Source organism: Myodes glareolus, chromosome 15 (assembly GCF_982192425.1).
Source record: "Myodes glareolus chromosome 15, mMyoGla1.1, whole genome shotgun sequence".
NCBI lineage: Eukaryota > Metazoa > Chordata > Mammalia > Rodentia > Cricetidae > Myodes > Myodes glareolus.
The window spans coordinates 23361642-23386430 of NC_142040.1; the positions used below are offsets into that span (position 1 = coordinate 23361642).

The 24789-nt window shown below is 42.3% G+C and overlaps 1 protein-coding gene across 1 annotated transcript in view; it reads right to left on the reverse strand.

Annotated features, from left to right (window-relative positions):
- Sv2c (synaptic vesicle glycoprotein 2C) overlaps nucleotides 1–24789 on the reverse strand; it is a 195194-nt gene that overhangs the window by 93781 nt on the left and 76624 nt on the right. The window contains exon 3 of the mRNA XM_087896799.1: nucleotides 12912–13092. Within this exon, the coding sequence (XP_087752925.1) occupies nucleotides 12912–13092 (181 nt within the window). The remainder of the gene's footprint in view (nucleotides 1–12911; nucleotides 13093–24789) is intronic.

Sequence of the window (24789 nt, forward strand, 5' to 3'; positions counted from 1 at the left end):
CCTAGGTTTATCAGGGACCACCGTTCGTATCCTGCTGGCCGGGATAGTATTTGTCTACTCTGGCAGGCAAATCATAGATTTCATTCTAATTTCAAAAAAATCTTGACCCTAAATTTTGGAACAACTGCCTCAGAAAGTATTACTTATATTTGCTTCAAACTATTATCTTAAATGTATTGTTTTAGGCCAGGTGGTGGTGGCACACGCCTTTAATCCTAGCACTCAGGAGGATCTCTGTGAGTTTGAGTCCAACTTGATTTACAGAGCAAGTTCCAGGACAGCCAAGGCTACACAGAGAAACCCTGCCTTGAAAATCCAAATATATATGCATATGCAAATATATATAATATATAATACACACATATACACATATCACACACAAACACACACACATATGCATATACACATATACATATTGTTTGATGTTGGGTCATAGGTGCCGCAGTACATAGAGAAGCTCACCAAGATGCTAAGCCTTCATTTTCCGACGAAGCAAAGGGGTTCAGCTTTCTTGGAAAACATTGACACCCAGCTAGCTCACTCCAGTTACTTTATTCAAACACAAAAGGTTAGGTGAAGCTGGGAAAGGTTCCAGCTAACAAAGTTATCTTGCTCTTGCTGCCCATGAAAGCAGACAACCCACACAGATCTTAGTCCCTTTCGATCATGGCTTGCCGGGAGAGTTTAGCCAGGGCTGCCAGGAGTGTCTTAGAACCAAGGTCAGGGCAGCTGCAAGCTCTCCCACAGCACCAAGTGCAGAGTCTCCAGAGAGATCTTTCTCCAAGATTCGAGTGGTCTCCAAACACACGAACCTCTATTCTTAGCCTCTATTGATTAACTCAAACATAGCAAAGGCTTTGCTGAAACATTTCTATCCAAGTCAGACACATAGACGCTTCTAAATATGTCGCTTAAAGCCAGACATAAAGGCTTTACTTACATATCACTACATATACATACATGTGTGTGTATATACACATATAAAGATGTGAAACAACACAGCCAGGGTGTGGCACTAGCTCCTAGAAAATCTAGCCTACAAGTATGAATTCCTCCATTTATGGTACCATAAGGTAAATTGCTATTGACATTTCAAATAATGTAATGTCAAAGAGTAAAACATGCCCATCCATCTAGCAACTGATTTTTGTTGAGCCTTTAATACAATAAAGGACTATTAGTCATGCCTTCAGCAAATGCAATTTAAGGAAAGGTCATTTCGCAGCAAATTGGCCTGACCAAATGAACCACCGGATGTATAATTCTTCACATTAACTGGGAGGTCAAATACGATCGGCATCGTTTTAAGTATCTGTCCCACTTACAATGATGCTGCAGTAAGTCACTAGTGGACATGGGCAGGCCGCTCAGCTCAGTGTATTCAGTCTATGAACCATGAAGTCAGTTTAGTAATCTCTATAGCCTCTTAGGAAATATAATTGAAGTGAAAATATTCGATGGCAGTTTAAATAATAAGGAAAAGCTTAAGTCCATTCCATGAAAGCTTTATTTCTATAAACATTTATGGTATACATTAACATATATAATTATATTCATTATGTACATATTTTCATGTGTATCAAAATGGGTCATAGTATCTGTCTTCCTTTTATTTCCCTCTCTCCTTTTACCTCCCTCTTCCTTCCTTTCTTGCCTGGTTTTCTAGTGCTAGGGATCAACCCCTTGTGCATGCTTTGTAAGCACAACACAATATTCCCCAGACCCATAGTGCATTTCTTGGAACACACAGCAGCGAGTTCCTTGTATAAAGCCTTATTTCCTTTTCTCTAAGCTATAAATACTATGACTACATAAAATTTCTAATGGACAACTTCAAAAAGTATTCTGATGAAAGACATGGTGACTAACATCAGTCCACACATAGGCGGCCACCAGGTCTCAGTCTACCAATCAAATCCTCAAACAAAAAACATGCATGTGGTAGGTAGTGAGAACTGGCTGGCTCCATACCACAGTAGACTCATAATTCTGCTTGGTTGTTTGAGAAGCTCATGCTAGGTTTTAAAATTCAACAATATCTGAACAGGTTTTAGATGGTTTCATGCAACACGCAGTTTGAGTGGGAAATAGAATGTTTCCCTCACAAATCATGCCACGCTGAGTACCTGTTCTGTAGCATTGCTGCCCCCTCATGTGGTGTGTGTGTGTGTGTGCCCATGCACACATTAGTATGCATGAAAATGGGTGTGCATTTGAAGGTCTGAAGACAACTCCTGGTATTGGCCCTTACCTTCCGCCTGTTTGAGACAGAATCTCTGTGTTGGTTGGCTTGCCATTGCATATGTCAGGGTGGCTCTCCTGCAAGCTTCCCAGGGGTCTCATCGCCACTTCCCATCTCTCTCGATGGTCAGGATGTGCATCCAGCTTTCACATGGCTTTGAGGGATTCAAATTCATCCACTCATCTTGCACACACGATAAGAGTGTTTACCCACTGGGACGTCTCTAACCCTGGCCATGTCAGTTTTCAGCACAGAAAAGAATCTCTAGTTTTGACGGACCCTTCACATCCTAATTAAGAGTTCATCGGGATTCCGGACGCTCTGAGTGGGACAGCTTTAACTCATACTTTCATGAAAGCAAAATTGCACGCCAAGATACGTCAGGCACCTTGAAACTGAGATAAATGTATTCCGACATGGCTAAAATTTTAAGACTGCCTGTTAATTTTCAGTAAGTCAGAGTTAAAAAGAGAAACACGCTGTATTCAGCAATCAAGCTCATTTTGATGCACTGCCTTTTCCTAAGGTGGTACTTTGTTCACGAATGACTCTCAGTCTGTTTGTACACCAGGCTGCAAAGAACTCTAATTAAATGAATCTGAGCAGTTAGTATGGGATGTTAGTCAATCCTTTACAAGATTCTCTATTCTCCATAATCTATAAAACAATCCAAACACCCACTCTCTTATAGGGGGCTAGCCATCTATTTTAGGGAAAATATTATCATCTTCTGTAGCCTGCTCTTTTCAGAGGAAAATCATCCCCTGTGCTGACATGTTACCTGTCTCTGATATTTCATACTCCATTCAAGGTGAAGGTGGAAACAGCCTGGCGGTTGTTTTTGTCCCCTGTACCTGGCCCAGTGGGCACAAACTATGTATTTACTCCTAAGATTTTCAGAATTTTCCATGTTGAAGTAGGCACCAGCTCTCCTGGACTGTGCTGTTCTGGTGACTTGAACATCCCGAAAAGCAAGGGTATGCACCCCTTCCTAAATTTGTCTGACCACAAAAGAAGTCGAAGACACTGAGTTGCAAGTCCAGAGCCAGTACACTTCCCTGTGTGCCTTAGTCACTGTGACCACCCTTCCCTCAAACACCTTGGTGGTCCTTATCACAGGAAGAGTTCACTTGGGTCTCATCAGAAGGTTCTTGGCAATCCTGACAGACATTCTAGGAGATTCTAAAACACCTGATGTCTTTCATAAAAATGTGATAGCTGCAATAATTATCATCAATAAAAATGTCTTGACAAGAGGCAAAACAGGTGCACTCAGGTCTTGGAAGTATAATTTAGTTTCTACAAAAACTAACAATGGCAAGATAAAACTGCCAACAGCCCTCCTTCCAATATTTGCAACTTAAAAAAAAAGTTTTCTGTTGTTGTTTTACTGCAACATTTTTTTTTGGTCAGAGTCTAATCAGAATTTACCATAAAGGAAAACAGCAATAATAAATATGGACCAAGAGAAGGTAGAATCCTTAGCCACTGCTGGTGTTAATGTGAGTCTGTCAGTCATGATAGGAATCAGTATTCTTGGGTTCCTCAAAAATCCAAATATTAAACTACCACACACAATCCAACTTTTTCACTTCTTGATGTTATACCAAAGGAGTCTAAGCTGGCATACCCCCAATGGCATCTGCACATCCATGGCTACAGTGCACTGTTCACAGCAGTCCAGATGTGGAACAACTGTCCATCAGCTGTTCACAGACTGGGTTGGGGATCTTCTTTTCTTGGGGAGCTGTTCTATTTGTGAGTGGATGAAGAGAGCGTGGTGCATCTTCACAACAGAGCCAGCCATATTCAGCCATGAAGAAGAATGAGATCATGTGATTTGTGGATAGCAAAATAAATAAGACTCAGAAAAACAAATATGTTATGCTTTCTCTCAAATACAAAAATAAATGAACAAAACAGTATGTTTAACACAAAGACAGAAGGAAGACACTCTGGGGAGGAAAGAGGACTATGGGGCTGGTGGCAGACAAGAGCTGGTGGGAAGGCAAAGGCCAGCAAAGCACAATGATACACATATATCCATATGCTAACTAAAAAGGTCAAATACGAGCGGACAATACACCTCGTATTTGTTTTTGATGGTGATGTTTAACACATTAGGATATAGTTTCTGAGAACGCATCAAAGATAAATATTTTGGTGCGAGTTCTCACAGTCCTTGTATCGGAAGCTCTTAAAAGTGATTTTGGTTTTTGTTTTCACCCTTTGACCCATGGCTGTGGATGGTTACAGATGTCCTGAGCTATCCAGAGGCAATGTGAATTGTTACAACTCAGGATGTACTTCTGGCATCAAGGAGGTAGAGGCGGGGGAGGATGCTGAGCATCTCTCAATGTACAGGACAGGTCCCCAGGAAGAAGGAATCTCGCAGCCAAAGCATTAACAGTGCTAAGGATGAGAAACAATTACAGTGAATGGAGATTTAATGTGAAAAATATAATTAGTTTCATTTTAAAAAGCCATAATGCAAAGATTGAATAATTATTTTTTATACTGTTTGATGGGTGAGACATCCCTAAGTTTTCTTACCATGGGAACTTATTGTTCATTATATCATGATAGCTGTTATTAAGAGCTGCTTAAGGTCCTTTCTTTGCAGAATCTGTGAGGGAATGTTTACAAAAATGAAGGAATCAGAGCAGTAGTTTATAAGGAACTTCCTCAATAACAGACATTAAATACTTCTTACGAGCTTCCAAAAATGTCAAATCTTAATTATCCTTGGTGAGAGGAGGCACAGAAGAAATAACAATTGAAATCCACATTATACAGGGAGAAAACTATCCAGCAATAAATTTATATAAACTTGCACAACTGAACTTAAATGTTGATAACTGGCAGTTTAGAGTTGGGAAAATAAAATTTTAAATAATTAATAGTACTAATTTTGGTAAGTAACATTAACCTTGGGTTTTTTTTCTTTTACAACATTTATAAAACTATAAAAAGGAAATATGGAAGCCGGGCCGTGGTGGCACACGCCTTTAATCCCAGCACTAGGGAGGCAGAGGCAGCGGATCCCTGTGAGTTCGAGGCCAGCCTGGTCTACAAGAGTTAGTTCCAGGACAGGCACCAAAAAACTACGGAGAAACCCTGTCTCGAAAAATATATATATATATATAAACATATTCCTGGAGTAAGTTGGGACTTTCCTCCATCATACAGACCTTGGGTGTGTGCGTGATTCAATGTGGAAAATACCATAGAACATATTTATTTTCCCAGTAACTAAGATGAAGTCACGAATAGGACGCTGGGCAAGACAATGAACACACCAGCATTGCAGGTGGATTCCCCCTCTTTTGGGAAATGCGATGCAGGTAAATTGAATCAGGTTAGTGCAACAGGTGATGGACGATGCCAAAGATTACTCTGTGCACAAGCTTGACTGTCCTGACCCCCTCAGTGCTCCAGTCCAGACTGGGGTATGTTTGCCCTGGTACCGGGTCATACCAGCTATGCTGGCTGTTAGGACGTGGTGGGTTTTCTCCAAAGATTCATGCGCTCCAGGCTTTCTCTCCAGCCTACCCAGTTTTGACAGGGGACAGGATTGTTAAGGTGGAATCTAGTAAGGTATCATGTCATTGGGGGTGTGCTCTGGTAGGGAGTATTTGAACCAACATCTTCCAGTCTTTTTAAAATATTTTTTCTGGTTTTTGATATTACAATATAATTACACCCTTCCCCCTTCCCTCTCCTCCCTCCGAGCTCTCTCATAAAGCCCTCCTTGCCCTCGTTTAAATTTCATGGCCTTCCCCCCCCCCGACAAATTGCTCTTATGTGCATATATGTATACAGTTATACATATGTATATTCCTAATTATAACCTGCTCAGTCTGTACACGGTTACTTGCATACATGTTTTCAGGGCTATTTGGTATCAGGGGCCAACTGATGTGTTCTCCCCTGTAAAGACTCCCACTCTTGGCATCCCTTGGTTGCTGGGAGTTTTGTGTAGGGTTGAGGCCTTGTTTTTCCCCCATGCACTTTGGTTGTCTATTGTTATTGTCCTTGCTTAGTTCATGTTTAAACTGTCATGTTGGTGAGGCATTATAAGTGTAGCTTCTGGCACTAATAGGAGACACAAGCTCACAGCAAACTCCCTTATCCTCTGGTTCTTATGCTTTCTTTGCTCCTTCTACAATGTTCCCTCAACCTTAAGTGTGGGAGTTGCTTTGTAAGAGCATCTATTGGGCCTGGGCCACAGCTCTGCATGTTGACTGGTTGTGTTTATTTTTTCTAATGGTCTTTGTCCTCAGCAAACAGGGTTTTCTTGATGAAGGTAAGGTCTATACTTATCTGTGGGCACAGGGACAAATATTTGGAATGTAGTTAGGGATTATGCTGGTTTAGTAAAGTAGTGGTTGCATGCTTTCCTATAAGATCTATCTTTTTTGACTTCCGAGATTCTATGAGGTGAACCACAGGCGACCTGTTTTTAGATGTACTGCCTTGTCACAGGCCCAAAATTGACAGAATCAACCAGCTGTTGACCAAAACCTCCCAAACAGTAAGGCTCCAGTGGCACAGCACCTCCAACAAGAGCACACCTTCCCAGATAGTTCTACCACCTAGGGAACAGACATTCAGATACGGGAGCCTTATGGGAACCACTCTCATTCAAAGGACTGCAGGATTCTATTGAGCAATTTTGTTCCTCTTTCAATTCTTTAGTAAAAAAAAATAGTAACAAAGAATAATTTCACTCTTGGGCTCAGGCAGTGTTAAAGTAAACTCATGAAGACCTGAGTTCGCATCCTCAGCATCCATGAGCTAAGCCAGGCTTGAAATATACTCCTATTATCCCAGCACTCAGGGGCAGAGGCAGGAGGACTGTGGGCAAAGAATTGGCCAGACAATTTAGCTAAAGCTGTAAGCTCCAGGTTCAGTGAGAGATTCTGCCAAAAAAAAAAAAAAAAAAAAAAAACCAAAAAAACCCGGCAGAGAAACAATAAAGGAAAACATCCAGACTTCAATCTCTGATCTCCCAACAGACACCCAATGAGCGAGCATACCCACAAAAACATGCATACACGCATACACAACACAAAACACAACATACACACATATAAATAATATTCAATGACTTTAATTCTAGTTTTTCCACAATGTAATTTTTAAATGATCTTTTCCCTCTACCTTCCATTTTTGTTAAGAAGTGGGAAATTATGCAAGAACGTAATTGAGCAGGTTATTATTATTGAGGAATAGCCGTAAAACCACATGTCCCACACAGATGATAAGCAGGGTTCAAAACCCACCAGGAGTGGCAGACCTGGCAGCTTTTATTAACACAAGTATTACGGGCATATACAAAGCGCAGTGTATGGTGCAGACTATGCCAGGCATCACAGCCACAAATAACTCCCTTGGAAAAATAGCCTGTTAATCCTCACTGAGAATCAACAGAAAGGAGGGAAGATACTGTGCTGTCAGTCAAATTACACAGCAATCCGGAAGCAATTGGTTACGCTTTAAATTGTACCCAGAGACAGAAACAATCCAAGCAACAGTTCAAGAGATGTGGGTATCTATTTTTAACTTCTAATTTCTTGAGGAGCCTCCACACTGATTTTCATAATGACTGCATTAGCTTGCATTTCCATATGATGCAACTATGCTGCTGTTGTTCATAGACCCAAAGGCGTCCATATCCCACCACAGGGACACTCGCACATCCATGTCTATGGCTACTCTAGCTTAGATAAAAGAGCACACACGGCAAACTCTGGAGCAGGCTAGGTTGACACAGAAGACGAGGGTGCTACGCTGGTTAGAAGGCACACGTTTGCTACAATAAATCAAGATAGAAATAAGTGGGACGGGCACATTACTGGTAAAAGATCTTCTCAGCCAGTGGAGAAATTTAGTTCTCCAATTTCCAAAACCATAATAGAACATTTTTGACACAGAGAGTTATTTTATCAACACTGCATAAACTATACTTTTGTAGGAAACTTGGTCATTTGAAAACATTGATTTGTAAACATAATCTGGGCGTCTGTACATTGCTAACAAAAGATGATAACAAAAATATAACAGTGTAACTCTTTTAACTTGTTTACAGTCAGATTCACCTAAGCCTTTACATATGTGGACACATATGCACTTGCTGAAGCAGCCTGGTGCGTGTAGGGGGATAGGGGATGGCGCAACACAGGTCAGGATGCTGAAGCTGTCTTGTATACAAAAGCTCCTGTAGCTCTTGAGAGAGCTGGAAGAATGCATTCCCCCTCCCCCAACACCTAAATGGCTCTATGAATAAAGATAAAAGGGCTTGTTACAAATATCTGTGAGAAATCACAAAAGCACACAGATGCAATCATCAGTCACTTGTTGAAAACACCTTCTGCTCACCCTCCCTCTGGATCTCTCCCTACTTACCCATCCTCCCGTTTCCCCATCTCCTGCTGTGTCCCTTCAAGCTCTGCATAAAGCAGACCACCACTTGCCAGAGCTGAAGACAAACATCACCAGATTCCACCCACAAGGGGCTCTAAGGATGAATTCTAAAGGGTGCCGGTGGCTAATGTGTGATCCCGGAATGCTCAGAGTGTGGAAGCTATTTTGCTCCATTCCTTTCCCATTGGGATCAACATTACCTTTACCACAAGGAAGCTAAGGATTGCTAAAAAGGTCAGCCTTTGCATCAGACAGCCTTGCGAAAGGCACTGTCTAAGATAGTACCTTCCAAGAGACATAGCCACATGGGTCATTATGTGTTTTCTAGAAGAGATACCAAAGCAAGGGGAAAAATCAAGGTTAATCTTAATATATCTTCATTTATTGAGTATTATCGCTCAACACATATTAACTGTAAAATTATCCATGGGATAGTACATTTTTTTTACATGCCCTAAGTCTTCAAATTGTAGAGTATTAGATCTTTGCACTTATAATAAATACATTACAGTTGGGCAAGTCACATTTAAGGTATTTGGTAGCTACTTGTGGCCAGTTGGTTACCATGTTGAACAACAAACCTAAGAAAACATTAATCCCCTGTGTATAGTTTTATTTGAGATTATTTTTCAATTAAACATATTTCAAGTATATGCTGGGAAAGGTCTTTCCATTCCATTCTGAGGTCAGAAATCTTTCTGGACAGATCTCTTAAAGCACCTATCCTGTTTGGGATGTGATGCCACACACAGGCAGAGTCCTTTCGGGTTGAGTCTCAGACATAGCAAGCTTGGTTATGACCACCAGCTTTGAAGCTGGACACCTTGGGTTTGAAACCTGGCAAGATCAGTCACTGTGTGCCCTCAGGTAGTTACCACACTTTCATGTGCCTTACCCTCCTCATCTACAATATTTAAATAGTCACACATGCATGACAGTATTTTCTCATGGGGACCAGTGAGGTTTAGGTCAATCAATTTGCATAAAATGCTAAACCCATCACCTCTCACAAAGCAAGCACTTATTTTTAAAATAAGACATATTTTAAAAATCTTACAAATTTTAAAAATTAATTTTCATTTTCTCATGTGATCAGTAAATTATTTTTTAGGGGAAAACATTTTTGAATGAAAAACTGTATAGTTCTGAATCAGACTAAAAATCAGAAAATCCAGGAGCTGTGAACCAGTTGGAAATAACAGCTTGCCTGTGCTTTGAATTTCTAATTAAGGGAAAACATATTTGAATGTCTAGATTTTTTTTTGGAAGCAGTTGTAAAAATAAAGCTTCTGGGAGAATCCTGGTTAGTGGCAAGGAATTCCACACAGCCACAGTGATCTTACTGACACCCGATCAGGTGATGGACACCATGCACAGGTATGAAGCATGTGTGGCTCAGCTCCACTCACACTGGAAGACATGATGCTTCTTTCCTTTCCAGTGCACAGACACAAAGAACTTTTACTGTCATTACTGCTGCTCCTCCACGCTCCTCCTGACCAGCAGGCTCAAGAGTGCCAGACCCTCAGTGAGCAGCTCCCAGTTCTGACATTGCCTGGCATCCAACACATTATCATTCCCTTAATTAACAGTGACTGGAAACAAATAATTTAATTCTGGGGCAAATGAAAATGAATTAACGGTGCCAACTCCATTTCCCAGCTTTCTAATTGTCTGTAACAAAGGATAAAGAGGGACGTGTGCTGCCTTGGTGTGAGATTCATTTGAGAAAATAAAAGACAGATGGACAATTAGTGAGATCCTATTCCTCACCCCAACAAACACTGATGTACCCAGCAGGAAAATCTTTTTTTTTTTTTTTTTTTTTTTAGCACAGCAACACACACCTGTAATGCTAGCACTTGAGATGCTGAGGCAGGATGATCATGTGCTGAGGCCATTCCTTGAGACTCAGAGTGTGATCCTACCCAGGGGGCGGGGCAGGGGGAGGAGAAGACACCGGGAGCACATTTGGCTATTTAGAGACAGTGAAACCACAAGCCCAGGCAGATCTCAGCCTAAAATCAAACCTCCCCCAGTCCCTGCTGCATTCACAGCAAAAACAACAGGAAGACATCTAACCCTTGGATTTGGAAGGTCCAGGTGACTTAATTGTGATGTTGCAAGTTAACAGGACTGGACTGATTATAGCTGATCTTAGTTATAAATCTGCAGTGTGCAGGGTGTGGGCTTGGTGACCCAGGACTTCTCTTCGTGTTCTAATGCTTGCCATGAATGGACCTGGTGGGCAGATGTTCTGTCAAATGAGACTCTGCCACTGCCAGACATATCTCTTCCAATGGAACATTCTGGAACCTTAGAATCAAGCAAGCACAAGACAGAGCTGATGACTTCCTGGCCCACTGTGAGCCAGACCTGAGCTAAAATGTCATGGATCCAAGCTCCTATGCTGACTGGTAGACTACAATGTTACTTTGGTTTACTGGAATCCAGTCAGGGTCCAGTAAATTCTGAGAAGCCTATCTTTTTCTATTTATTTATTTTGTTCTTGAAGCATAGCCATCCCCTTTGGAGGAAGATTGTGAGAGATATTCACGATTAATTTTTGCTGACATAGTGGTATCTTTCCTCACAGGGACTTGGCTTCTCCCTTATGCAAGTACTAGGTCTGTAAAGCGGTGCCTACTTGGAAGCTGACTGAGGAGCCATGGCTGTTTTCAGTGATTTGTGTTAGAGTTTTGCTCATTCCATATGAAACATCTCTGCTTATACAGATTAAATAAGAAGTTAACATTTCGCTATTTCACTTCTGGGAACCGTGTGACTCACAGACATCAGTCTACAGGGTCAGCCATTGTGGTCACACCTTGCTCTACTGCCCTTTAAAGCTTCTATGGGGGCTGGAAAGATGGCTCAGAGGTTAAGGGCATTGCCTGCTCTTCCAAAGGTCCTGAGTTCAATTCCCAGCAACCACATGGTGGCTCACAACCATCTGTGATGGGGTCTGGTGCCCCCTTCTGGCCTGCAGGCATACACACAGACAGAATATTGTATACATAATAAATAAACAAACAAATAAATAAATATTTTTTAAAAAAAGCTTCTATGGCTATCTTCCCTCAGGCAGCTAACATCTTGAGGAGTTGTTCTGTATCTGCAGGCTCCAGCCCTTTGGAGTGTGCCCAACACATACTGATAATATCCTGAAAACTATTTGTGTAGTTGAGCATATGTATGTAAGAGAAAGATGTGCTGGGGTCCTCTGATTTAATTGCACCCTGCTCTGTAGGTTGTGATCAACAGTTGCTGGTAACTTCCCAAATTCATAAACGATCTTGCCTCCCTTATTTCATTAAAAAAAAAAAGTAGCTATAGTTCTTAACAATATCTTGAAAAGATTATCTCAAAGTTATCTATTGGGAGGTAGAAATTTATATTTCTACCAATTCTTCCTTATTGAAGTGGAGTTTTCATACTCACATAAACAGGCCTTTGGGTTTTACGCTTATGGACCCTGAGTAAATAAGTGCTTCTGTCTCCTTCAAGAAAATAGCTCTACCCTTGATGCTGCTGTACCCCTGCACATGGCTAGGAGTGGACTCTAGTTAACTCTACCCAAATCAGGAATTATAACCAGAACTTATTATGTTTCCTAAAGTAGGCTCCACCCCCTGCAATTAAATACACACAGGCCATCTAGACCAATAAAGCCACAATACTTTTTTTTTTTTTTTTAAAGACAGAGTTTCTCTCTGTAGCTTTGGAGCCTATCTTGGAACTAGCTCTTTTAGACCAGGCTGGCCTTTATCTCACAGAGATCCGCCTGTCTCTGCCTCCTGAGTGCTGGGATTAAAGGCATGTGCCACTACCACCTGGCAAAACCACAGTATTTGAGACAGCCTAATCCTGTATTTAAGAGCAGTCCCTAAATAATGTGAACTGTTGTTATAGGCACAGCTTTTTCTTACTTAAATCTTCAAAAGAAATGTGTGATTCTGAACATGTTTTGCTGTGCAAACAGAATTCCAACTTAAGCAAAGCCAGTCCCTTAGAGCTAAGTGACAACACCACCTGGCCCAGAAGCATGGGTGTCTCAGTACCTTCTCGGATTTAAATGTCTATAATTACATTTCCAAGAATCAACACTGTGGCTTCTTAGGCAGACACAAAAATAGCAGAAATGTGTTACAAGTTTCTTTCTTGGCGCTAAGATCTTACAGAGTGTTACTCTACAATTGGGAGCAAACACGTCACTATAAAATAGAAAGGAGAAAAACCTTACCCGAATCCAGAAAGCAAACGACAGAGGAGAAAGAAGCCATAGCCTTGGACAAATGAAGAAAGGAAGGCAAAGAATCCGTTGACAGACATGCAAATCAGGAGAGACTGCTTCCTGCCCACTTTGTCTGCCAGTCCTCCCCAGAAGAACGCCCCCACCATCATCCCGAGGTACACTATGCTGCCTGCAACACAGAAAACAAAAGAACAGGTCAGAGGTTGGGGACAAGGACAAGTTGCACGTGTAACATCAAACAGGGTACAAAACACACTCCAGCATTTTGTACAGGGAAAACACCTCTAAAAGTGCGTCGTTAGGGATACAGTGATTAGTGCATCGTTAGGGATACAGTGGTTGGTTGACAGTTTGGAAGTTATCTCTGCCAGATCTTTGACCACCCTGACCCCTCAGATGCACCGATGGGAAGTTATTTCCTTTGTCATCACATGTAGAAGATAAGCCGGTCACATTCCACCCTAGCCTTGTGAGGACGGCTATGCAGTGGGTGGGTATGAGAAATCTCACAGAACAATCTTGGAATCTGACTCCAGGTTTTCACTTCTGATCCAAAAGTCCTGTGTGTCACCATGACAAGGACAAGATGAGAAACCGAGTCAAGGGCCCTCCGAGGTCAAAGGGGACCTCCAAACCGTTTCAAAGTCCTGCTTACACCAATGGCCTGTGCTAAGGCCAGACCTTAACCCTTCTAGAAGATTCCATGTCTTCTTTTTAGTCTAGACTCTGGCGCTTTCTGAGGAGTTGAGGAGAGTGGACTTGGTGATTACAAGGATGAGACACAATGTATGCTAGCTCTCTCTCTCTTCTCATCAGAGGAGGCCTTTGGAGCCAAGAATTCACTGAGACAAGGAACAGTTTGAGTACTTCAAGAAATGTTAGTATTGGCTTCAACCCCTAAGGAAAACAAATGAAAACTAGGAGTTAGATGGTCCCCTTGCAGTCACTGTGAGTAGACACTTGATTTTTTTTTTTCATGGTTTGGTTATTTTTATTTTTTCTGTGCGTTGATGTTTTGCCTGCATGTATATCTGTGTGAGCATGTTGGATCCCCTGGAAATGAAGTTACAGACAGTTGTGAGCTGTCATGTGGGTGCTGGACATTGAACCCGGGTCCTTTTAACTGTTGACCCATCCCTTCAATCTGTAGGACTCAGCCAACCATGATAAGATTAATAGCAGCAGACCACCCAAAGGAAGTTCTTAACTTCCAACCATTATCACCTGCCAGTGTGGGACCCAGCCAGGATAAGCTTAATCGAGGCCTGATTCTCAGTAGTTTACCTTGAAGCAGTACCTGGTTGTAGGAAGGACCACAAACTGAGATTACCCAAGCACCACCCAAGAATAGACCATCCAAAGGAAATTCCTAATGTTCCAGCCATTGTATATAGGATCACCTGCCAGCACACATTCACCAGGACACCCCTAGACAAATGTCAGCCAATCAGGGGTTCTGAACCTTAGAAATCTCTCACCCCCACCTTTACTACTATAGAAATCCAACTCTAACTGAGCTTGGGGCTCTCTGATTATTATAATACGTGGGACACACGGAGAGATGGAGTTTGCAAACACATGGAGAGACAGAATTTGCAAACTTGTATAAAATAAAGGCTCTTTGCTTATACGTATGGGACTGGGTATCGTTGTTGGTTTTTGGGGGACTTTGTGGATCTGAGCATAACACAGCCCTTTATAAAAAAATATTTATTTATTTTTATTTTAGGTACATTGGTGTTTTGTCTGCATGTATATCTGTATGAAGTGTTAGATGCCCTAAACAGGAGTGATAGATAGTTGTGAGCTGCCACGTGGGTGCTGGGAATTGAATCCAGGCCCTCTGGAAGCACATGTAGCCAGAGCTCTTAACCACTGAGCCATCTAATTTACTCCCCCCTAAGAAAAATAAACCTCCAGTAAACATTATGTAAACCTTAGTGAGGAACCTAGGTGTGGCAAATGATAGTTCAGAAGTCTCTCTCTCTCTTCTCTCTCTCTCTCTCTCTCTCTCTCTCTCTCTCTCTCTCTCTGTCTCTCTCTCCTCTCTCTCTCTCTCCCTCTTTCTCTCTCAAGATTGATTTAACACAGCTACGGTGTTATAGAATGCATGCCTGCCAGAAGAGGGCACCAGATCTCATTATAGATGGTTGTGAGCTACCATGTGTTGGCTGGGAATTGAACTCCAGTCCTCTGGAAGAGCAGACAGTGCTCTTAATCCCTGAGCCATCTCTCCAGCCCCGAGAAGCCTTTCTGAAATGGTGAAATGTCCAAGAGAAAAGTCACGAGTGAAGGTTTCTTATGCCTAGAAGGGGCACTAAAGAGACTGTTCCTTCAGCTTTTCATCCATCTTTTCCCTCTCCTTCCTCTCCCTCTTCCTCCCTCCCTCCATCTTTCTCCCCCCCTCTCTCCAAGACCCTAATGTACATTCATGGCTGGCCTAGAACTGACTATATAGTCCAGGTTTGCCTTGGTCTTAGCCCTTCTTTCTTAGCCTCCTTGGTGCTAGAATTCATAGGCATGAATCTCTTGGTCAAGTACTATTTTTAAATATACATTCCAGATAGTCTGACATTGATTTAAGAAAGCAAAAAAAAAAAAAAAGTGGAGCTAATAATTTATTGGTGGAGATTAGTTTCAGAAATAGCCTCTTTAAATAGTCACATCCCCTTAATTATTAGTGACCACATAATTAATGAGTCAGTATGAGGCTCAGGAGGAAAACAATTGACAAGACCTTCCAACCATCATACAGACTGTTCACGCAACCATGGTGAATGGAAAGGGTCAACTGTAAACTAGACTCTTTCCTTACCAAAATCAGCTTCCAATCAGACTGGGATACTGCAAAGAAGGGGACTGAGCCTTGTGTGTGTGGCAGACATCATTTCCTCTTTCCCACAGGACTGGCTACACGCCCCCTCCTTCTCAATAGAGATTACTCACATCATGAGATCCAAAGCATGCCCAAAAGGTGGTTTAAAGAACACATCCTCACAAAGTAGACAGACTCATCGAGGAAATGCGTAGGTGGCCTAGCCTGCATTGACAGCTTCAGCGGCACGTGCTTGCCAGTCACACCTCACAGGATAGGGAGGCTAAGCTGTTTAGTGATGGTGTCTGCATCTTTTAAAAAATCTACACATGAGAAAGTGAGTGTCTAATTATCAGGACCTGTAGCTTCTTGGATTTAAACACCTGAAAGTCTTGCTTAGAGTTAAGGGTCAAGAAATAAAGCCCCTCATCCACTTAAGTTCTTCAGTTTCCTTCTGCCCCAAGAGAAAGCTGCCATGACAGCCAAACTAATCCCACCTCTCTGTGGCTCTCTCCTTTGCTCTGCTGCAGGAAGGGAGGGCACAGCAAAGTATGCTATCTGCATCCAATCCATAATCACTTACAAACATTTTCCTTCGTTCCCTTCTACCTTCCTTCTCTTCCTTCATTTCTCTTCCTTTTAAAAAGGTCTCACTATGTTGTCCAGGCAGGTCTCGAACTCATGATCCTCTTGCCTTATCCTCCCTAGTATTAGGGTTGTAAGCAGGTGCCACTGCACCTAGACTCCATTTACTTTTTTCAGTGAGAGTAATAACCCCTGCTGTTACTCATGCTGACTCTACATCTTTTGGGTTTTTGAAGAACATGCCACACTTTGGCTCATTTAAACTTCACTACAATCTTGAAGAGTGAAGGGTATTATTAACCTGTGTCATAGATGAGGGGACCGAGAGATTTTGTAGTATGATCCAACAGACAGAAAAAATGGCACATTAGGATAGTAAACCCATTTTTTGTCAGGCTAACACCTGCAGGATTTTCAGGATTCGTGGTGTGTTGAAAACACCAGGTCTTGTGGCTTTGGATCCTCCATTGGGACTCTTTGGACTTCTTGATCTGGGACCTTAAGGGTTAAAACCTGGTGTTATATACAGGGCAATGCCCAGTACTGTGAAAACTACTCTGACTCCCAGGATACCTGTTACCAGTTCGAATACCGCCACTGTTATTTCTGCCAAGCTCACCTTGGAATTACTTATTACACTCAAATCAAGAACCAGACAGTATAAAGTAGACGACCTAGCTCTTGAGCTTCTGGTTGATCTCAATTTGTTCCATTTAAGAAAAGTGAATCTGAGTGCCGGAGGCAGGTGTAGTTAATCTGGGTTCTCCTATCCCCTAGACTCTAACTACCCATGACTCCCCACTTCCTCCGACCGCCTGGTCATGAAGTTATTTGGATATTCAGCTTCTTGAGAGAGAATAACTTGTAATCTAGACAGAGTGGCTTATCAAAAAGTAAGTCAGAAGGCAACATCCAGGCTAGATTTTCCGTGGCCTCCTGGGGACAAATGGCCAGACCAGAACAATGCTGAAGCAGGTAGCCATCTTGTGGGGGCACTAGGGTCCCCTATGTGCTCATCAGGATACTCGAATAGGATATTTTAAGAAGGATGTTTAAGGAGTCATTTGGCATGAGTCCAAAGGAGGAGGTGTATCCTCCAATAGAAGAGTCAGTGGGGGAGAGGCTACTAATTCTCACGCAAACCCTGGGCGGGGGGGGGGGGGTTCCTTTAAGAATGGAACGTGTGAGAGGGAAAACTTGAGATGGCATTAAAGTCCTCCACAAGTGGCAGGTTTGTCACAAAGATGTGCAAGGTCAAGCTGTACATTCCTTCCTCTTTCACTCTGGTTAAAAATGCTTACCCTTTGAAGGTAGTATTGTTCGTGGTTTATATTTGCTTAATATTGACATTGGTAGCTAGACTATTTCACTGGGCAAGCTATGGAAAGGATTCAATCTACCAAACAGCTTATTTGAGAGAAGACCATGGAGATTAGAATGCTCACTTGTTGACCATGAGGTCTAGTTAAAGCCAAACATTTGAATGTTTACAAAGGCTTGGTGTGAGTGAAATTGTAACCACTCAGAGTGGAAGGAGACATACTGTACTTTCTACTTGTGTCCAAGTTGCTATTTTGTTTTCAGGGTATTGTTCAGGGAGTCCTTGAGAACCTGCAGTAGCTGTACATTGTGGATGTGCCCCCTGCCTCCTCTGCTCTTCTTTTTCCATGATGCTCTGCTGGCCAGGGTTAGGCAGAGCCTTCGGCCAAAGGCCCCCTTTTTAGGAGAAGGGAGAAGACCAGAAGTTGTGAGAAGGCATTTTTGAAGTCGCTCCTTTTTAAACTTTTGCTCTTCCAACTATGACCTTTGAGCCAAGAACTTTGATAGGAACACAGGCTCTTGCACTTCCTGGGACTTTCTTGTTTACTTGAGCCTGATCCCTAAATGCTCTGTATGCTCATGTGTGTCTCAAAGTGCTCTTGGCTTGGCAGGCTTTCCACCTAAACATCCTCGGAAATACATTTCTTACTTAGGGTCTTACATGTCTGGGGGGGCATAGGTGGCAGGATATTCCACGCTGGAAGACATGGAGCAGTCAGAGCTCCCTGGGGAAGCTGGGGATCACAAAGGGGCAAGAAGGCTTAGAAAGGGCTCCTTTGCTGGGCATGGCTTCTCACTCCTTTAATCCCAGAACTCTTGGAGTTCAAAACCAGCCTGGTCAACAAGAGCAAGTCTCCAGACAGACAGGGAATAATGCTGAAGCAGAGAGAAACCGGACAGTCTTAAAATTCTCCTTTCCCCAAAAGAAAGGGCTCCTTCCCCGGACCTGTCTTCCTCAGGACTGCAGGTGAGCGTTCAGTCCAGTTCTGGGAGAGCAATAGAAAAACGCCCCGGACTGTGTCTTGGGTTCTTTCATTAGTTTATTTAATCCAGTGAAGCCATCAGGAAGCTGAACCTGGCCTGAGACACAAGCTCATGATCCCCTTTCCACGGCTCTGGTAAAGGCCTTTTTATTTTATTTTATTTTGGCCAGACTGTTGTCCTCGTCTTCAGAGAAGAACCCCAAGGCCCTGAGTGTGACGTTCTCATCCAGGCATTTTCTAAGGTGCAGGCTGGTTCAATTTGATTTAATCATAGCTTTGTTCCCCCCGATAAATATCACATTTCCATTTTCATCTCTTCTAAGCTACTTTTGATTCCTCCTGACATTCCCTGAAGGGGGGATCACATCTTTTCTCCTGGTGTCATTTTAAACCACATTTAAACAAAACAGACCAATTTAGGAAACAGGCTACAACATTTTTTTTCCCTTATAGTAACTACCAATTAGCTTTTAAAAATGGTTTTAAACATTTTGGCTATCTCTGTTTAACGGGTGACTTTAGAATTCACTGCACCATGAATTTAGAAATTGATTTTCAAGGAAAATTTTTCTATGGTGACATGCTAAATTTACTGGGGGCAAAAAACCTCCATGAGGCAATAATGATCCTATTCACCTGTTACATAGGGAGGGGAGTGTTTCTTATATTAAAACTTCTAAGTCAAAGTGTAATGAGTCATTTTGAATAAAACAACATTTCTGGGAAGGTTTGGAAAGACTACTATAATGTAGGCTATTGTATTCACAGAATAAAGAGGATACCATTATTGCTCAGTTGTGTTCAATATTTCTAGATATCATACCTTTCATAAGTAGCAGATATACTATTTGCACAAAGGTGGAGTTTTCTCCCACAAACTCAGGGTGTTTTTACAGTAGCAGCTCACCAATGGAGATGCTCTCCTAGACCTAACCTATCCAGATGAGGACTTCCCTCATCTCAGGTCCTCACTTCTGGCTGCCTGAGTTCCTCTCTGCATTGCTCAATTTTAACAAGACTCCTGCTAAGCCAGGACTGCCCCCCGCCACGTACCCACACGTGACATCCCTTGATACCCAATCAGGTTTCTCACCCTCTACCACCCCTCAGCGGATGTCTAGGTACCCTAGTTTGCCTTCAGCAAGAGTCCAGCTTGACTAATGAGGTGAGAGGTCCTCTCGCCCTGCGATGTGTTCCATTAGTAATTTTCCACCCATCTCCTAGGGTCCTTGGAACTTTACTCTTTGGTTGTAAATTCTTATTTTTCCTTCTGGTAGTAATTAAGTCCCGCTTCCCCACTGCAGTGATCCCCAAGCCTACTGTGAGGGTCTTGAGTATGACCTGTGTACTGTCTTTAAACACTAATAAATGAATAACCTTTCGTTTGATACCATTAGGCCATGATTTACTTATCTAACTCAATGGATTAAACAGCCTCACCCCACCCCCACCAAGCACACTGAGCCCCATCAGTGGAAGTTTTCCGTTGTGACTCATCTGCCTTTCTTCTGCTTCCACTGCCGGCAGTTTGTGACCCCCCAAAGGCGGGCTGCACATGCGCTTGACCTGTTTGTTCCAGTTCTGCTTGCTGTTAATTATACATCTGCCTACAAATCAATCACACATACAGGGAAACGTGAGCGTGAAAGGGAAGGAAACTATTACTAGGAACGTGAACTTAGGACTTCGGAAAGAAGACAGAAAGGAATCAGTGCCACCAAACAAAGGTGAGCCACATAACTGAAAGAGACCAAGACCTAATGCAAGACTCCGTGTTCAGATTCGGGGTAATGTCTTAACGTTCTCACTGTACCTGAAAGAATTGTGAACCTGAAAAATCAAAGCTACTAATAGCAGGGAGGATGCAAGAAAGACAAGGGTGAGCTCCAGTTTGAAGAGCCCTTCTGGAGCAAAGACCGCTCTGCACTCAAGACTCTCAAATGAGTGTAAGCTGACATGTTAAACACTTCACTTAAGGACCTGGGTATATTACACTTTGTGTTAACTTTTCCATTACCAAATATCAGCCATGATTTGGTTAGATAAGGCAGCGTTTCATAAAGACATGCTTTGTGCTAAAAGAAACCAGGCATACACAAGTCACTGAGACTACCCCTGATGGCTTACTAATAGTTTTGTCTTATTGAAGGCTATCAGAAGCTAGTGGAGGTCAGTTCCACAGCTCATGGCCTCCCCCTCTCCAATTCCCTTTAGCAACGATTCTGGTTTGGATTTTTCAGCCTATACTGAAAAAAGTCTTGGAGTGACGTCAAAGTGGTCAAGCCTAGTTTGAGTCTGTCTTTAGCAACTGGTTGTAAGGTCTTAGGCCAGTCTCTCATTGTCTCCCTGGGCCAAATGCTTAGGCGGGGCTGGGTGTATGGTTGGTTGACCCTGCAAAAATGGCTTAGCCTTGTGCTTTGGTCTTGGGGAGGAGCTCTCCCCTTGCTGGTTTCTTCAACATCTTCACATTCGCCCACTGCCGTGGAAGCATCCACATCTGCTGGCCTGTGGGCAGAGTCCCCAACCCTTCAGTATGTTGTCTGAATTAATATGGCCTTCCCTTGGCCAAACACCATCATAGTCCATAAAGGGCTGATCTCAGTGGCCCCTCCCCAGCTGCCTCAGTTTACCCCAACTCAAAGCTTAAAGGGGAATAGGTTTCCTTCTTATCTACAATTTTCAATTTCTTACCACTTCTCTGTTCAAATTCTGTGCTTGAAATAGAATGAACACAAAAACATCAATCAAGTTCAGCACTTACATTATTAGACTCTTCACTGAAAATGCTGACAAGTAGCAAGCATGGTGGTACGTACTTATGATCTGTAATATTAACACTGGGTTGGTGGAGACAACAGCATCACATGTTCAAGGTCAGCCTAGCTAGGTAGCAAGGTCTTGTTTCAAAAAAGTGATCCCATTACCAAGGCAATGGGTGTTGAGAAGGAGGAAGAAGGAAAACTTTTAAAAAATGTATTTTTGAATTAAATGCAATACTCTCCCTCCGCATCATTTCCCATTCTGAACATTGCCCCAGGCAACAATGAGTTAAGTGCTCAGGCCTTGAAACAAGTAGCCTAGATCTTCTCTCTCCTTCCTGGGCCTGTGGTCCTGGGTAAGTTACTTAATTTCTCTGTGCCCCAGTTTTCTCCTCAGTATAATGGGGCTAATAATAGTTCCTATCTCACAGGGTTTCTTAGGGACTAAATGGAATAAATCAGTTTCTTAACTGGGTGATGCACAATCGCTCAGCAAGCAGCAATTTCTAATGTTTATTTATTTATTTTTTGTAAGAGGCAAACAGAAAAGGGAAAAACAAAGGAAGGGATGGTAGAGCTGACAGGAGGAAGAGAGGCCATGGAATGACAATATCTAGCCTCCCTCAGCTCAAGGACTGAAAAGGATCCACCTGAAACAGCTCTGGAGAAATAATTTAACTTTTAAAATCCCAGATATACATACACACACACACATACACAAACACACACAAGTGCATGCACCCATACTGGCACACAATGCATTATTTTTGCAAACAGAAACTTAAAAGAACTCATCATTAATAAGTTTAACCTAACTCTAACCTCTCACTTTGTTTTTTCTTTCCTTCTTATTATTAATTTATTCATCATTATTTTCATGTATTTATTGCAGTGCTTGGGATTGAACTCGGGGCCTTATACATGCTCCCTAAGTCCCCTCCCACAGAGCTGCCTCTCCATCCCTGGTTTTCAACTGCTATTGACAGTAGCCACTGGGAGGAGTCATTATGTGCTCAAATATATCTATGGACTTATATAAAAATCAAATAAAACCAAGGAAAATAAACTAGACATATGCGTGAAGCAGGGAAAAACCTTTTGAATTTGCACTGGAGAATATTTACAACAAAAGTCAGCTCACCTCAGCTAGAAAGAACAGTAAATATCAGAAGCCATCTACTGCATGTTTCTAATTCACATTTGGAAAGCCTGACATTTAAATGTGTCTTCAGGTAGAGGCAGAAGCTGCTTGCTTATATGGGCAACACTGCTAGTTTACCCAAGTTCACCTGGGCACTAAACAGCATATGAAAATCAGAGACATTTTGCCCAACCAGTGAATAGGGAGACTAGATGGGAGTCCTTATAAGAAAGCCCAGTTTATTCTCCACTGTCCCTGGTTAAATGGCCAGGATATAACATGCTTGTTGGATAGGAGAGGCAGTAAAAGAAAAAAGGCATGGTCGTTAGCTCTAATATCAAAGCAGGCAATTGCAATTCACTTGGTATTTGAAGGACTAATAATAGTAATAGTTATAATAACGATAACAACAACATGCATTAAGAAAGAAGATGAATGCAAGCTGGTTCATGGTAGATGATGGACACCACACTTTGGTCCCACACCAATGGGCTCCGGCTCTTCAAGCTTCCCGTACTCTAAGCTGTGATCTGAGAGGGGGAAGTGGTGACCGAGTGCACTATTCCCAATCCTGATCCAGCCAAAGGGGTCAGTAATAGCTAATGATCACTGTTTGTTTGAATTGTGGAAATCTTGCAAAGTATGAGGGACAGAGAGGCAAGAGAAGCTGCCAAATGTGAGCAGGACATGGCCTTTCCTCCTCAGCAGTTCACTACCAAGTTCAGGACAGCTTTGTGTCTAGCTGTGCATTACAACCATCTGTTATGTGACTAAACTTGTCCTGGGGAGATGGAACACACAGGCCTACCCACCCCAGATATGGATCCCGTGAAATACCGAAGTACAGGTACCACCAAAGTCCAACTTGGTAAACCAATGAGTCTTATTGAAGTTATTTACAGGAACAGAAATGTCTCCAAGGCCCACACCAGCATGAATGACAGCTCACAAAAACTGGGAAATCTGGAAAATACTTCACAGCCTGCAGACTGCTCAACAGGCTGGAGTGTGTCCTTTCTAAGAGTCTCTGATCTAAACCTCTTCCAGGCAGCTCAGCTGGTTTCTGCTTCTCCTAGGCAACTGGTCTGGTCTCAGAATCCCTTTGCAGCTTAGCTTTGCTCTTCTGAGAGGGACTCTCTGCTTTTATTGTCTACTCTGGCAGGGAGGGGCCTAGTGAATCTGGTTGGTTTCAGGGACTTCCTGAAGCTATTTTGAGTTGTCTACTTTTCCACTTAAGGAGCCTTTCTGTAGGTTTCAGTCTCTGAGGAAACTTGTACAATATCTTCTGAAAAGGCCAGACATGGTGCCACACACTTTTACTTCCAGTCTCTGGAGACTGAAGCAGGAGGATCCAGATTTCAGAGAAAGCCTAGACTGTGGGACAGTCCCTATCTCAGAAATAAAGCATTTAAAGGGTTTCACACAGGGGTTCTGTGCCTACACTAGTTCTAGACAAACAGTATCTTTAAAAAAATTTCCATGCAATTCTAATGTGAAGATGGACCTTTGAAGCTTTTTTTCTTGGGAGATTGAAAACATGCTAAAAGTAATTAGTTCAAAATCAAACACATGTTGTAATTAAATCATGAACATTATGCTTAAGGGGAAAAAAGAAAGATCAGCTTAATTAATTCTATAGACTTCTGAAACTCTACTTGGAAGGTGGTAGTGGTACTGAGTTTTGAGTCGTGAATCAGAGGTCTCCCACTAAAATGATCCCTCCTAGGGAAGATACAAATTAAGGGAAGAAGACAGTGTGCATAGCTTGAAGGTTCACAGAACAGAGTATACAAGAACTCCACGCTGTTCAAGGTGTGTGGGCATGTGTGTGTGTGTAAAATTCACAAACAATATATTATTATTCAGACTTAAGAATGTTGTTACAGTATGGATGAACCTAATATTATGCAAAGAGAAAAACCTTTAAATAGCTAACAAGAAGGTTAATTACTGCCTTAGAGTTTTATTGCTGTGAAGAGACACCATGACTATGGCAACTATTATAAAGGAAAGTATTTATTTGGGGCTGCCTTATAGTTTCAGAAGTTTAGTTCATTATCTTCATGGCAGGAAACAAGGCGGCATGCAGGTAGACATGGTACTAGAGAAGGAGCTGAGAATTCTACCTCTGGATCTGCAGGCAAACAGGAAGTGAACCGTGTACCATACTGGGTGTAGCTTGAGCATATAAGACCTCAAAGTCTGCCTCCACAGTGAACACTTCCTCCAACAAGGCCACATCTCCTAATAGTGCCACTCCCTA